The sequence below is a fragment of the Eleginops maclovinus genome, chromosome 3 (genome assembly GCF_036324505.1).
Source record: "Eleginops maclovinus isolate JMC-PN-2008 ecotype Puerto Natales chromosome 3, JC_Emac_rtc_rv5, whole genome shotgun sequence".
In the NCBI taxonomy this organism is placed as follows: Eukaryota; Metazoa; Chordata; class Actinopteri; order Perciformes; family Eleginopidae; genus Eleginops; species Eleginops maclovinus.
Genome location: NC_086351.1, coordinates 14,999,745 through 15,016,304, shown reverse-complemented (window position 1 = coordinate 15,016,304; position 16,560 = coordinate 14,999,745). Strand labels below are relative to the sequence as shown.

Below are 16,560 nucleotides of genomic sequence, written 5' to 3'. Positions count from 1 at the left end.
CTGTAATATAGAGTCCTACCAGTGCAAGGAAATGTTCTTTTAGGTAAAATTCGAGCTTTGCCCGGAATAACATTGTTTGACAAGATAAATCGAGGTGGATGTTGTGTAATTTAGTTTTTGCTTAAAATCAATTGGTGGCCCTTGAAGTAGTTTACTGGACACGTAGGGCCCTTCTCCTCTCGTCCTGTCAGTGAGCCCATCAGCTGCAGCCATGTTGGAAAAGCTGCTCCAGCTGCACGGTGCTAACAGCTAGCGTCAGTGGACACCGACTACCGGGCACGGCGCTGTTGAGGACAAAAACAGACAGGGAGAGGGACTCATAACTGAGAGATACAGCCACCAAGCCGGTTCTGACATCAGTGGGTCCATACATATATAAATCCCAACGTAGTGGCTGGAAAAGGTGGCCGGTTACGGAGAGTAGGTGCGGCCGGGCTCCAGGGCTGAACCGGGTGAGTATTGATCCTTCTGGGGGGCGGATTAAATGGGAATAGCCCACCGTTAGCTGAACTAGCTTAGCATTAAAGGGGGTTATACACACAGACAATGGGGTTAACGTGAATGCATTACATGGGGTGTGTTTATTGGAGCTGGTATTATGAATTTGATAAAATATCCTGGAGTGAATTATATGAAATACTGGTACAAATGACACACCGGAGTCATTTGTATTCCTAACAGACCGACAGTGGTGCAGTGGCCGAAACCACCCCTCTATGTTTCTCCGGTTAGGTGCAAAGGTCCAAGCCAAGGAGGATTTATGTCATGCAGAGCAACAACGCCGTGGCAAAACATCTGTGTTTTGATGAATAATGACTTGCTCACTATGAGGCTTATTGTTGCAAGCAACGTTTTTTAGACAAAAGGGGGCAGCTCACCTGTGCGTCTCAAGTGTTTTGGGTTGCTTGCTGCCTGGTCAACCACAATATTGAACACTTACAGCTGTGGAAGCCCAAGTGAAATGTATTAATATTTTAACCATGCACAAATTATTCCTTTAGCCTGCTTGGTGGGATTAAAGTATTATTGTAGTTGCAGTGTCAACATTTACAGAACTAAAGAGGGTGCGGACCCTGGTGCACAGCAGCCCTATCTGTGGATGGGATTTGTCAGTGGATTTTTTTTGGTTTAAGGGGTTATGGAGTCAAAGCTGCCCTGTCATGCCTCCTAAAGATTTCTGTTTTCCTTCCTTTTTTCCTCATCTTGTTTCCTGGCTTTATGTGACTGTTGCCCCGATCACATCCCTGAACACATCCCTTTAGTTGCAGCAAACTGGAGAGTCAGACCCCTAAGCTGTCAGAGATTTTGAAGTGATTGTTCACAGAAAACAATGTTTGGTATTAAATGCATAGCTGAGATTCTGTTGTCTTTTATACTTGAATACAAATCTGACAAGGCTAGAATCAGATCACCTTACACTTAATAAACTCGGAATGTGATTAAATTGCACATATAATGAAGCATCCAGCTATTAATCTATAAATAAATATGATTTCATTTGTTGTAAGTGCATTATAAGAACATGTAACTTACTGGCAATTAGAATAAGTCACTCACTATATTCCTGAATGGACAAACACAATCACTTCACAGTATAGATGTTATTGAAAGTCTAGTTAATGTTTGCTAGATTGCATTTCCAATCAATGCTGTGATTCATGGCTTGTTTTGTTCACAGGTCTGCTGTCAGATATAAAACCTCACCTGTGCATATCATGGATTTTATGCAATTTGTCTTAATATGTGATTTAAATTTAACTTGCATATTATTGTTTATAGATAAATAATTTGTGTATCATTGAAATGGTGTTTGTAAGTAAAAATCATCTTTTTCATATGTGCTATTCACACAACAGATGTAGGAGCGCTTGTATCTGCTGTGGCTTTCTTTCTCCTTACCTCCTCTCCCATTACTTCCACTAATCTGAAGAAGCAGGGATGTGGAAAAAAAACATTGAGTATGTTGGATCAATTTTTTCTTCAGTCAGGAAAAGATAAAGACGAGCGACAGAGTAGTGGATAAGATGGAAAGCGGAGGGAGAAGAAGTGGGAAGAGGATTAGAAATGAGAGCTTAGGAGGAGGAGGCAGCAGTTTGGAAATGAAACTCAGCCCCCAGGTGTGTCAGTCCGAAACAATCAGTGGGCGGGTGTTTTCCCTCTCCTTTAAGTGACAGCCAACAGTATAACTAGGAAGTGGAGAGACAGAACAGGAACATATAGGCGTCTGTGATTTCGCAGAGGTTCAGTCCTCTGTGTGCCGACTGCAAACATGCAGTTCTGGGATTTCCTGGGCTGCACCAATGGAGGTATGAACGTGTGTAGTCATCCTGATGGCTGGGGGAATGCAATGGGCTGTTATTGGACTGCTGTATGGGTGCTCTGTGCTCGGCAGGTAGAGAGGGGTCTGGCAGGCTTGAGGGCTGGAAAGGAATTTGTGCTGCTCACCGTTGTGCAAGCAGTTGCATGTGAAAACCTCACAGACAGGCAGAGTGTGGAGCACAAACAAAGACGCTGAACGCTCTGATACAGTGTCAGCCTGCGTTGTTTTACTTTTATAAACCTGGCTGGTTGCTTCTGACAGCAGATTTGACAAATGAATATTGGCAAATTGGTTATGTTGCCCTGAATGTTTTGGGATTTGCTCGCTCGGCCTGCCATAGATAATGAAATGAAATGTGTGTTGTCCATAAAGATTATTCTCACCAGCTGTTTTATCTTCCTAATGTAAAATAGGTAAACAACTTTCACAAACCTAGAGATGGAGTACAACAACAACAACAACTGCCAACACTACATTATTTGCTGTTGTTTGAGCTGTTGATACCACTGCTACTGCGACTGTCACACTTCATAGGCACCTATGATAGTGTTATACAATACACTGACAGCTGTAATGAGACATCCTGCTTATTCGCGTCTGTCAGTTTACCTGTATGTAAGATAAGCATTGAATAGGAATGTGTATTGGCACAAATCTGTTGATATTATACCTTTGAATACATTAAATGCGATACTGTAAGCAAGGCTATACAGTATATTGCACTTTTTAATAGAATTTTAGGAAAACTCCTACAGTATAAAGGACCCCCCCCATATTCATTAAATTGGATCACATTGTTTAGCTCTTTTAATTCAGTCGGTTGAATAAAAATATATACAATGTTTTCAAGAATTCATATAGTTTTACAAAACATAACATCGCATTATCAATATTTTCGTACACCCCTACCTTTGAATTTAGCTCCCTTTTGTAAGCTTTTGTGTGACATGACAATATATAATTTTAAGTGTCCTTGTATATCTTCACCTGCGTTCACACAAGCAAAAGTGTGTAGATTTTAAAGCTTGTACTTCCCACATTTGATCTTATCGTTGTTTAGCGCAAGAAAAACTGCCTGAAGTTCTTGACTCTATTCGGGCATTGATGAATGGTCCGACCTGTGTCATGAACTGTTAATCATCAGATTTCTGTTGTTGTATAAATGTAGCTATAAACAACTGCAGGCCAAAGCTATCGAAGGTCACTTTTCTTGTTCACAGGGCTAAGTGTAGGACTGTAACTAACATCTTTGTATAGGAGTGGCTGTTAGTTAACATATTTAAAAACAAACAGATGAAACTATTGGCAATGGATACGTCAGAGGAAGTGCGAGACATAAAGCAAATAGCTCTCGCTTTAGTCACCTTTTTGATCAAACCCACATTAAAGCCTATGCAGTGGAATACAGATGGTCCTCAGACATTGTGTTGTCAGTATTTAAAAACCCTCACACCCTCTCTTAATCTATAAAGCATGTAAAAGTCTGCCTTATGATCTCAGTTAATTTGTGTTGTCTTGTGTTGTGCTTCACTTGTGGTGACTTTATTGTTTGGTATTGAATTCCAGGACAGGTACCTCCAACACCCATCCTCTGCCCCGGGCCATGTTTTCTGCCGTTGCATAAATAGCTATAGCTTGGATACCTATTGGGTTGTGTCATATATTTTCCCCATAAAGAGTGCCATGCTAGATCTTGAACTTATTTACACCTGGAATCCATGTTTGTTGAAGCTGTGGTTGTCAATTTTTAGGACAGAAAAGCCACAGGTTATATGTTTAGACTTGTGAATGCTCCTGTTGTGTCATCAGCCGTCCCTTATTTGCATCCATAGCTCGCTGTTTTCTTTAACCTCTTGTAATGGTCAGCACTGACTGTCAGGATCTGTGATTGTTAAATAGCTTGTTTTACACCTCAAAAGAATAAATATTTATATGGCGAAATGGAAAGAAAAAAAACATTAAAAAATAATTTCAACACCTTATTCCAAGCCTTATTTCACCTGGGTATGGACAACAACATGTCAGATTGTTTGGTTGGTGTTTATCACATTGTGCTGTATGGAAATTGAAAGCCAAACTGAGTAACTCAGGAATTACCATTGAAGAAATCTAACTTAACATGATGAATATTGATATTATACAGCATCCTGTTTTAGAATGTTCATAAAGCATAAACAACTTTTTTACTTTGCCTTTCACTTTACTTTGCATCAAAAAGTGTTGATTAGAGCAGCAGCCAGAGGAGTACAATAACTGTCCAATATATATTCACAGTATGTATAAACATGAGCAGCACTGTATCCATTTTTATACATCAGTAATGTTTCCACTTATGAGGTTGTTTATGTGGATCAAGTGAAAGTAAGAACAGACATATTAATCTGCAGCGGACAGCTTTGGCTGTTAAATATTATATCACGGTTGTTTGACTCTTTCCTCTTATTCTTACCACAAATTCTTTTTCTATCCGACATCAAACACTTTAACTCTAAGTAGCTTACACTGAGAAGGATTCATATAAAAAACACACAGCCAAAAAGTTGGTGTCTAATAGCTAAAATCATTTACTCTGTTACTGTAATAATTCAGGGATGATTCTGTGGGACCACTGAGACATGCAGAGGTTTAGATCAATGTATTTGTGATTACTAAACATTAACCTCGCTGCACACTGCCATGAAGCAACGTAAAAAGGCTTGTTTGTGTTTAGAATTTGTCATTGCTTAAAACTATAAATCTGTTCATTTAGGGGAAAACGGTTTAGAATAGGAAGGCAGAAAGGGGATCTGAGAGTGCATGCTGGAGTCCTGCCCTGTAAAACGTGACTTACTATAAAGCCAAAAACATTTGCTCTTCAAACACTCTCACACCGGGTGTCAGTCCGAGTTGTAGTTCTCAATATAACATTTTTATTTATGTGGTTTTGTAACCATGGTACATTGCATAAAATATTATAATTGACTGACTTCTTTAAAACCCAAAATCAAAAGAAGATGGCCTGGGTTTTGTGTATTCGTTGTTGACAGCGAGTGATAATGTGTTGTTACAAACACTGTAAAGGATTTGTGCTTCTGAACTTTAGTGATATGGAAAGTGTAGTAGGGAATTATGTTTAAGCATTTATATTGCCACGCAAATTGTGCATGCTGCTTCATTTGATAAGCAAATGAACAGACAGAGTGGTTCCTCAGGGTTGTGTTCTGCAGCTGGCCAATGAAAGTTATTGACGCAGGTGTTTCAACAAACAACATGTCAACAGTGATGTCTGCTCATGCCAACGCTTCATCTGCCAAACATTCAAAAATACAGATTTGAAAATGAGAACTGGTGTAAATTAGAAAATTCTCTGGAATACTTCCTTGTCTCTATAGTAATCCCAGTGCAAGGTTGTTATAGCTGCTTCTAACAATGACAGCTACCTCATTAAAGCTGTAGCTGCTACTGTGGTGACTTTATTCTGCCCTCTGATGTTACACTCCATTGTATTGTACTGTATTCCGACAGGCTGTTGTTGTTTTCTTGATGAGAATGGAGTTGTGCAATGCCCTCAGCGTGGCGTCAACTGTAGCGTAGCCTCTGTGGTTTATAGCCAGAGGGAAGAGTGGGTGAGAGAAAGCGAAGGGCTGCAAATGTGACGGAGAAAATGTGATTGAGTAGGAGGGAGAAGCTCTGTGGAGTTTTTATGCAAGTGAAAAATATTTCAAGCAGTTCCAGTGACAGATGTTTCAGTACTGTTTATAATAATTGGTTCTAGTTTTGAGTCATTATTTGTGGATATGAAAGATTAGAGGTGGGTTCAAGCTAGCTCATTTCTGGTGACATTGAACATTTGAGTGTGTTCCTTCTTCTGTTATGTATTTAAAACATTTGAAAATACACTGGCACAGAAAACTGTATTGGCTAAATGTGTGGGCAATTTTCAAGGTGATAGTACTTCAAGAATTCTATTCATAAATATATTTTTAACAGCAAGAAACATTTCAATATATGCTCAAGCCTTTCTACTGAACGCACTGCCAGCCCTGGCTCCAAACATCTTAGTGTGTCAGAGCCTTAAATGTTACATTTTGGATTTTACACTCAGAGAGCGGGAGAGGGGGAATATTGCCAGAATTGGTGTTGCGTTGCTTTTGTTAATAGCATCCACTTCTAGCCAATATTTTGGGCATAACTCTGCCAGGAACAAATTGGATTATGTGATTAGAGGACATTAAGTGGCAGAACACACACACTGAGCAGCAGTGAATCAAACCAAGTCAAATGTACAAAACAATTTGTTATATCTTAATAACCCACAATGTTTATTCTTATAGACGTCCTAAACCGTGTCCCAATGTTATGGCATATTCTTATCCCTTTCAGATTATGAGATTGATCAGAACAATTTCATTTAATAAGGTAATAACTGAAAGATATCAATTTTGCTACTTAATGTGCTAAATTTCAGAATATGCTTCTAGTTGACATTAAGCAAAATATTTAGTGTAATATGGAAATAGTGTCTTAATTTTACAGTACATACATTTTGGTACAAATTATCATAATGTATGTTACTTTAAAATAAAAATGTCCATCAATGATGAATGCAAAAACATGTCTTCAATTTATTTGGTTGTTGCTTTTAAAGTTGCATTTTTGGGGATGCTGTGTCATCATCTTCTCCAGTACAAAATGTAAAAAGTAAATTCATTTCTTTGACACTCTGTGGCACGAGTATCCTCCATACATACCGTTGATGAATAGCACATAGAGGACATTAGTAGTAGGTTATATTGGACTGCTTTTATCATGCACAATCTAACACAAAGCCTTGGCATCCTCATCAGCACCGTAGTCCTGCTTTGTGTCCGTTGCTTAGTAACAGAAGAGCGTAGCTTCACAGTGTTGGACATTTCATCACATTGCTCATTTTGGTGTCATTATTATGTGAGCTTGCGAGTAAAAAGAGATAGGAGAGTGGAGTGGTGAGTAGAAAGTGACATGAAGGTGGTTATGAGAGCTGAATGAGGCCAGTGTGTGACAGCATGACAGGGCAGATTTATTTTGCCAAGTCATTGTTCTCGCCTCACTCAGACTGTCTGGAATGTAGCTCATATTAAATCCTTTTGTACAGTAACTGGTGGCAATCAATACAAATACAAATTGTAAGTGATTGGATTGGACAGTTGGACTTGATGAATGTCCTCTTTGATGTGTTGGTTAGTCCTGATTTGTCATTCACTTAACAGAAAATGTGTTGAGTATCGTTTTGATAATATTAGTCATTATAACTAAGCGCAATGTTGCTTCTGTGAATACTCAAGTTCTCATTGATGCTCAGAAGAAGCTCATAAAATAAGACTTGAAGATGATTACAGTAACGTACGCCAGTAGTCCCAGATAGATTTTATCTGTGTATCCAAGACAAATAGGACGTTATCAAGTGTGAGGTACTTACAATACATGTATCAGTAGAATGGAAAATTCATTGCAAGATGGTCAGGGTCAGTAATAAACACCACACCCTCAATACTTACGGCCAGTTTTAGTTTCACTTCCAAGTTTCTGTGATTTACATTTATCTAAGTAAAATCTCGTTTTTTCTTTCTCTATGTTCCAGATATTTCCAGAATATCATACTACGCTGGTGAGTATATTTACTTTTGTTAAATACAGGAGAGGTATTGTTGAACATGCTGTGAACTAATAATAGAAAATGTGTGTTTGATGTGTATGAGTTATTGCATCAAGCTTAAAATGTAAAGGTTTCCTGTGCCCACTCATTGTATACAGCTTTGTTTTTGTTTGAATTTGCTCTCTGATATTAATTTGATATGGACAGAATTATTGTCAACTTCTTAACGGGAATGAGAGAATCCCTTCTGTTAGATTTGTCGTGGCATCAGACAGATTCGTCCTGCTTATTGCATTCACAAACCCTGATATTCTTTGGTATTAGACTCACACCTAAAGAGTGCTGCTGGGGTTAAATAATCTCAAGTGTAGATAAGATAATGAACAGCCCTAAGCACCAGTCTCGGTGTTGCTAGGTAACCGTTGATCCTATGTTTTCAAGGAGGAGGTTGTATACCTCCGAGCAGAGAACTGGTTATTCCTGAAAAGGACAAACGTATATTTTACATTTCTTGACCTTAACTTTGGCAAGACTCCAGTGGGTTACGTGTTGCCAAAGTTGAACTTGAGGTTAACTGAAACTCATAATGAAATGCTGCTTTCTTACTTTGCTAAAAAAAATAAAAATAACAGTAGCCGGCCACACAGTGTACAGGTGACCGGGTAAACTGAGCATCTGTGGCCCAGAACAGACCTGAACATGAACATAACATCCAGCCTCTGTATCTCTGACACCATTTACATCATGTAATACTTTTATGTTGCATGAAATGTTACTGTGTATAAACACAGGAGACTGATCAGACAGAGACAATTCGGCTGAACATATAAGCATCATGTGGTTCAAAATCTAGTAACTCAATGAAGACTGAGGCAACATAACTGATGCAAAAGACATGAAAATAACAGCATCAGTGTATTCAAGAGTGCTGTAGTTATTTTGTTCGATAATTGTATATTGTCCATTCTTATTTTATTTTACATGAGTCCCTGTTGCACTCTCATTGCAGCTGGGGTCCGACTGTAGCGGCCCTTTCTACCTGTATATAAATACGCTAGTCCTGAAGGCCTGTTTAAAGGCTTAGTTTCTGAATACAGGCTTGGTGCATTTTGGTACCTCCCTAGTTTATATGTAACCGCTACACCTACTTTATAACCAAAACAGGAGATTTAACTGAATACAATATGGAACCTTTAATTAAAACCATGTTTCTAGAGTCCATATGTCTGCATATTGGACATCAGTAAGTCTTGATTGGTCAACTTAAACAGGGTGGACCACTCTTAGTTTCCTGATGCAAGCTGACATTAGTTTAATTTATTCCTGACCAAGATCCTTAAGGGGCATCAGGTCTGAATTATTAAATAATTGAATATATGCCTTGCCTATATGCTCTATATTAGTTTGTGTCATGAATAAATCACAGCATGTTTGTTGTCAGTGTTTTCCCTCTGGAAGCTTTGCTAGAAAGCATTCACATTCATCTTGTGTTCTGGCACATCAGAGGAATTGAATGTCAGAGTGCTTTATTGCCATTAAAGAGCTGGCATGCTGCAGGAGCAGATGAAATATGTTTGAGGAGGAGGAGAGACCACAGAGAGGCAGGACAGAGGGCAGCAGAGACCTGCCGATGGATAGCAAAAACAAAGGAGAAACGGAAGGTGTGATTAGGGGTCATACAGTGGAATGTATGTTTTCAGTGGCTAAACATTAATCCTGGTAAAACCATGTGTGTGTGTTGGGGTGTGTGTTCATGTGGCTGTTTATTATAGTCGGATTGTTGATTAGCAGTGCTTTCCTATTAGCATATTTATAGCTCCTGCCCACTCGCCTTGCCTCCTTTCCACAGCATTAAGTGTCATTTAGAATATGTTCTTCTCTGGTCTCCTTCTCTGCCACACACACACACACACACACACACACACACACACACACACACACACACACACACACACACACACACACACACACACACACACACACACACACACACACACACACACCCTTGCTGCTTCTGCCTGTTGGCTAGCAGAGCAGCTTTTTTCGCAGCGTGGTCACAGCAGCGTATACCAAAACCACAGCATAGGAGAAGCATTTGGCACACACTCACTTTTTGATTTTGCGCACACACTCTTTTTGCTTTACAATGACTTTCCCACACACACATGCATGCAGTTGCCTACCTGCTTAGTCACATGTACACACACACACACACTTTTGTATACGTACAGCCTCTCTCTGGCTTTCACACATAACTCTTTCACTGTATAGCCTCTTTGGTGCACTTATCGCAACTGCTCAAGGTTTGCGCTGGATTTAGTGTGTGTGTGTCTGTATTAGCTGCGGCTATGTGTGTGTGCGAGAGAGAAAGATTGGGATGATGTTGTGATCCAGTTCCCCTTTCCGCTGCTCCAGATGAAAGCCTTCGGAAGCCAGACTGAGCTACACATGGCTGGCTGACTTTCGCAACGGATTTACTGCATCCATTTTTTTTTTTCTAAAACCGAATCCTGTAACGTTATTTTCTCCACATAGTCCTACTCCCTTATTGCCTGGCTTTGCATCACATCTTTTTTTGGATCTTGACTCTTTTTTTGTCTCTGTCTCTTTATGTCTCTCTCTGACATCAGACACCTGCTTTGACCTGGTTAACTCCTGCAGGCTCGGAGCATTGTGAGAAAGCTTTGGAGGATGCGAGGCTCAGCTTCTCTCTGGGGTTTCTCTGCTTTCTGGTTTTATCCAGTTACCTTTATTTCTATCTTTCTTTTAAGTGATCATTCTGTTCCTTTTCAACTCTTCTTTTAGTCTCTAACTCGTATTTCTTCATCTGTTTCCTCTTGCTTTCATTTTTCCCTCCTGCGTCGGTCACTCTACCTACCTCCCCCTTACTTTGCTCCATTTCTCTACGCCCCTCTTTGCCCTACATTTATATCTCATCCTTTTCTGATGCAAGTTTCTCTTTTCTTCCTACTTTCTTCTTTGGACAACATTTTGGATTAACGGAACAAAACAACAACCTTTCTTGGAAAATGGTACCTTGATGTAATTACACAAAGTATTACTTTGTCGTCAGTGATTTGTAACCTGGATTTCTGACATACAATGCCATACCATGTGACTTAAGATTTATGGCTGCAGGAAAGCCTCCTTCTTTGATTTTCACATCAAGGGCTGATTAAATTGGATCAAAAGCTCCGCAACGAAGACCAGGATTTGATATTTTCGACAAATTATTGGACTGCAGGATAGACTAATTGGTAGAGAGATTCTCCCCTAGCCACACAGAGAGAATGAATGTCTGTTTTGGGAAGCTTCTCTGCTGAATTGTCCTCCAGCAACTTACTCTATCTTCTCCTCCCACCAGCGCTCTATTTCCTTGAAGTGAAGAAGGGGGAAAAAAAGAACTGCCTTACAGAGATCATTACATATCAAATTGCACAATGGTTTAGGTATTTTGCAAGGTTAAAGGTCATGACATGTATTGGACAGATTGATGACTAATACCTGGAGCCAGAGCCACTTCCTCAAGTCGTGCTGTAATATGATGTTTCAGCAAGCTTTCGGAGAGAGTGACAGGAAGTCTTGTGATTACTATCTTGGCAAACAGAACCAGATACTACACTTCCAGCTTTATCATCTCGCATCGGTTTGTCTTTTGTTGCAGAAGAAGATTTTACTTCAAGATTAGATTTGTTTCGGATGGATTCTCTGGATGTGAGAAGCTGAGTGATATTGTTTTCTCTGTATTTAAATCTCTCTATCAACTGGACTTGGACTCTAGTGAGTTACGGACTGGTATATTCTCTACCTCCCGGGGGATACTTGCGGAGTCATCAGATTTTACAGTACAAAGGATATTTGACATCCTCTGTTTGCTCTTACTGGGCTCTTTTCTTCTCTGGAGTTACCTCGAGCCCCAGAACTCTGGCTTTGATTGAATTTTTTTTAATATATATTCTGTTTCCTGTGGCTATCTTGTGAGGCGGCTAAAAGTTGCACACTGGATGATATCACCCTTCAAACAAATGACAGTTACCAGCAAAGCAAGACCCAATTTCTAACCTTTTTGGGGGATAATTTAGGATTCCAGTTTTCATTTTTCCTTCCTTTATTCAACATTTCATCAAATGACATTTTTATAGTAGCATAAAGCCAGGTTAGGAGCCCTTCCTTGTCCCTGGATCTATGCTGTTTTCGGAGCCCGACAGGTTTGTCTGGGCCCTGTGGCCCGACCTTAAACAGCCCCACCTACAAAACAAATGGAGAAGAGCGGCTGCATCCCTCTCTGCTGGAGCAAGGGGGCCTGCATCTACGCACAGCACCCCTTGCCAAGTATGTACGAATATCCTAAGTGTTTCAATCAACACATCATATTGTGTAACGAAAAATACAATATGCAGTTAGATATGGGCTTTTGAATATAATGAAACCCTTTTGATTCACAGTGCACCTTCCTCTTTATTTGGATCATTATTTGCAAAGACATAGAAAAGTCATCCTTGTGACTTCCCGATCTTGTTTACCCTCTCTTACTCTACTTGGTAGCATTTCCTTATTCTGCTAAACATACGATATATTTTCAGGCTGGCAGGATTTCATGTTCCTGCTCCATGGTTTTTTAAATTAGACAGATGAGTGTGTTTCCTCACCCTGAGGAGGAGTTTTGATCGCAACATTATGAAAATGCTGTAAAAGACACTGTCCTCTGTCTATTATCATTTATGACTGATGAGGTAAGGTTAGGGTCATTCATTTAAACTCATAAACACCTTTGACTTCTTAAGCTCTTTGTAACAAATGGAGAATGAAAAAAGCAGAGCTGCTGTCAGTCACAAGAATATACTTTTTATTTCTCAAGCCAGCCCATGAAGTGATGCAAAAACACTGCAAACTGTCCAAGGATGGAGTTACTTGTTCGTCAATGTAGCTTTATATCTACAGCACAAGATAATGAAATATACTGAACTTCACATCGCAAGAATGAATCTTTTTTTTCCAAGCCCAGTTCAAGCCCACTGAACTACTGTTGCTTATCATTTGCCTGGGCTACAGTCCTACTAAGCAGTAATGAGGTTAGTGAATGGGGACATGTTGGTTATAAGTTACCCTGGCAGCTCTGATGTCACTGGAACAGCGCAGAACACACACATGCGTACACTGACGCACTCTCTTTTTGCTAGTCCTTTGGGCTTTTCTTTAGGCCCATTGTGGAAAGGCATTGTATTTATACGGCTGTGACAGTCATGTATTTTTACAGATGTTTAGACTTTTCTTCCCCGTCCCCTGGTATAGATAATGCGCATCGTTGGCAGAAGAGGGAAGAGAGTGTAGCAGTGTGGGGGAAGGGGGAGGGCAGAGGAAACTGTTGGAGGATGAGGGAAAGATGAGAGGGAGGAAGGAAGAAAGATGGTTCAATAGCACAGGAGGATCAAATGGAGATAGAAAGATGGAACTAAAAGGTCTGTGAGCATTTGAGATGAGTGACTGGGGCAGATTAAGAGAGGCGAGGGGAAAAAGGGAAATGCAGATGAAGTGGGTAAAGGATGGAGGAAGAATGATACAGGAGGTTTAGCATATGAGGTGGGGTAAAAAGAAGGAATGGATGAAGGCTTTTTTTAAAGAATAATGATAGGGATGAATTTTGAAAACAAAGCCTCAAAGGAAACGAGCAAGGGAGTGGGATGACAGTGAAAAGACAGAGAGCAATTGTCTCCCCTAAGATTGTGCTAACCCCAGTAAACCAGATACCAGCTAGACGAGGTGATAAACCGTCCTTCTGCTGCTGCTACGGGACAGAGCTCAACTCCAGCCTTCTGTGGTGTCACTGGCTAACTGTCAGTAAGCAGAGCCCCGCTGAGAAAGGGGGATGTGGGCCTGGCAGCCGCATGCTCCCCTGCCTAGGCTGCCTGCATGGCCTAGTTGATTTGATTCCTCACTTATGAGTGTGTGAGGGCATGTATGTGAAGATTTAGTCAGTTTAGAGAAATTGGTGCAGTGAGATATGGCTTAATTTTTCCCGGGCTGTTGTGTAGTGTGCCTATTCCAAAACAGTATTTTATTCACTATGAAATCCATATTTTGTAAGGCCACAAAAGTGACAGGTACCTAATGGAAAGCATTTTGTTATGTAAAGGTCTGCATGTTTATTGTTTGTTGTGATGGCTTAATGCATACTGATGCAGTGCTTAAAAGGGGCCATCTTTAAAAAAGGTCCTGGTCACCGACCTTCGCATAATGGATAATGTGAGAAACTGATATGTTGGCTGCATGTCCACCCATTCGGTAACATACATTCAATATTTGTATAGATTATTTTGCAGAAGGACAAACAAAATATACAAGTTTCTCAATTATTTGTATGAGAGAATAAATTAAACCATCTAACAATACTTACTCAGTCTATTAATGAAATATCCATCATTCAGTCAAACACTGATTAGTAGCTGCAGTATTTAGAGGCCAACAACCTCTTTTGATGGATGGTACTAAAACAGACTCCATTTTCTTGTGATGTGTGATGTAACAGTCTTTACAGTAGTTGGACGTATGCACCAAGGCGAATGTCAGTATGCTTCTTTAATAGGATTTCTTCCAGCTAGTATTTAGGTTAAGGTTAAGTGTGTGTGATTTTGCGTCACTATTGTGTTATGTGTCAGGGTATGCAGTGGGGTGTTACAACTATTTAGTGCTTAAGATCTAATCTGATTACTGACCGATGGATTGGGCAGCAGCAGCAGATGGCTGACCGTGGTTTGTGACTCTGTAGCTCCTCTGGTGACACTGCTGCTATTTAAAAACAAGTTGCAGTCAAAATAATGTCCTCAATACATTTTTTAGTGTGGCCCTCGGAGACCAATCACTCAGTCTGGGTTTTGAACTAAGAGACTTCCTGTTATAACAACCCAACGTCCATGTGGCTTGTTTTTATAGGAATGTATCATTGAAACCCAATAGTAGAGCAACATTTGTGAACTGCATTTAAGTTTAGATGCTCATTTGTTCTCAGACAGTACCTGAAATGACATGACAATGTTACTTGATCAACCTCATAATATGGTCAGTCCGTGTCTGCCTGTTTAGAAAGCTTCACATATCTGTAACAAGTAACAAAAGAGTGACCTCACTGATTTTCACTGCAAAACCCTTTTCATATGTTCATATTCATATTAATGTAAATGTCCCTGCTGTGGGACTAATAAAGGATTTGTGATTCTGATGATTTTGCAAAGAGTCTGCCTATTCAATGTTCCCATCATAGTCACATATGTCAACCCAGACTGATCAGAATCAGAATAGCCTTATTCGTCCCACAGAGGGGAAATTTACTATTTGATATGTAGTCATTACCATGTCAACTGGTATTGTTACAATGAGATGATATATTGGGTGTTTTTTGTAATGGGATTAGAGTAGCTGTGCACTGGGGATTGTAACAAACCACCTAATAATCCAGTATGATCATAGGCAAGGTATCATAATAATTGGATGAAGACAGTAAGACTGAGAGTGACATGTGTTATCTGATCTTCACTTATCACTTGTGTTAAAGCCTTGACGGTTAATAATGAAGAAAGTGCAATGATACAAAGGACCTAACATGTATATATAGGTTAGGCTTATTCATGTCAACCTGTACATATTCATTAAATTAATTACAGTGTAAAACAATGCTAGAACAAAACTCCCACTATGAACAGCCGAAGTGGTGACAGAGAGTCTAAGTTTAAAGAAACAACCTTGTGCGCAGTTTCATACACACATTATTGATACAGCACATTCTTCCGAGAGAGTGCTGAGTCAAGTTATCAGATGCATAATGTCCTCCTTTACACTTCTGATGCAGTGATTGTGTGCACCAAAAATACACACAGTGTTACTTTGAAGAGGCAACTGTAGGTCAAGCTGTCAAAAGTGCTGAACCAACTTCCCCAGGATCACTCTAAGTTTTTCAGTCATGCTTCTTTCTTCCTTTGTTCTCAGTGTGAAGTGATCTGACCGTGACCGAACACTACACAGAGAAATGCTGAACGTAGTGATTTGCTGTTAACGGCAATGATTTTTGGCTTGCTTCAGGCGGAAACAACCATGGCCGACAGTAACAATAACTGGAAACACATGCTTGTCAGCTGGGTTCGTTATCCACATATTTAGTGGATAAAAAAAGTTGTCACATGTAAATACGCTGATCTTTCAATCCTGAAGAACCCTGTAGAGGATGATGCAGAAATTTGGACAGGAAAAGTATTTAGTTATAAATTACAACCCCATTATTGGGGTTGAGCCATGAAATGACTCACTCAATGGGATTTCATTTACTTGTGTTTCTTTTGTAACCACATGATGTAGCCAGAATTCACAGTCAGCTGAAAGTCACTGTAGTGATGATGACTCAACAAAGGTTGCAGGGAAACCCAGGAAGTGACAGCATGACATGGGAAACAGCAGAGTATGTATCTCCACCAAGCATAAGATATGTGAAGATGCACCTGCAGTAGAAACAAATATAACAAGAGGGTGAATACATCAAAGAAAAGTCTGAGACAAAACTGATTTAATTCACCCAAGTGTCCCCAACTCATGGCAAATTATAGTAAGGTCCATTTCACTTTAGTCTTATCCAGTGTCA

General features: G+C 39.9%; 1 protein-coding gene across 12 annotated transcripts in view; it reads left to right on the top strand.

The window, feature by feature from the left end:
• The first annotated feature begins 314 nt into the window (after window positions 1-314).
• Window positions 315-16,560, top strand: part of LOC134862465 (focal adhesion kinase 1-like) — a 57,579-nt gene continuing 41,333 nt past the window's right edge. For 10 of the 12 annotated variants that reach the window (XM_063880420.1, XM_063880423.1, XM_063880418.1 and 7 more), the window contains exons 1-2: window positions 2,208-2,306; window positions 7,920-7,946. In XM_063880420.1, the coding sequence (XP_063736490.1) occupies window positions 2,270-2,306; window positions 7,920-7,946 (64 nt within the window). In that variant the 5' untranslated portion in view covers window positions 2,208-2,269. Of the gene's footprint in view, window positions 453-2,207; window positions 2,307-7,919; window positions 7,947-16,560 lie in introns of those variants that run through there. The other 2 variants (XM_063880426.1, XM_063880427.1) reach the window with 2 other exon arrangements.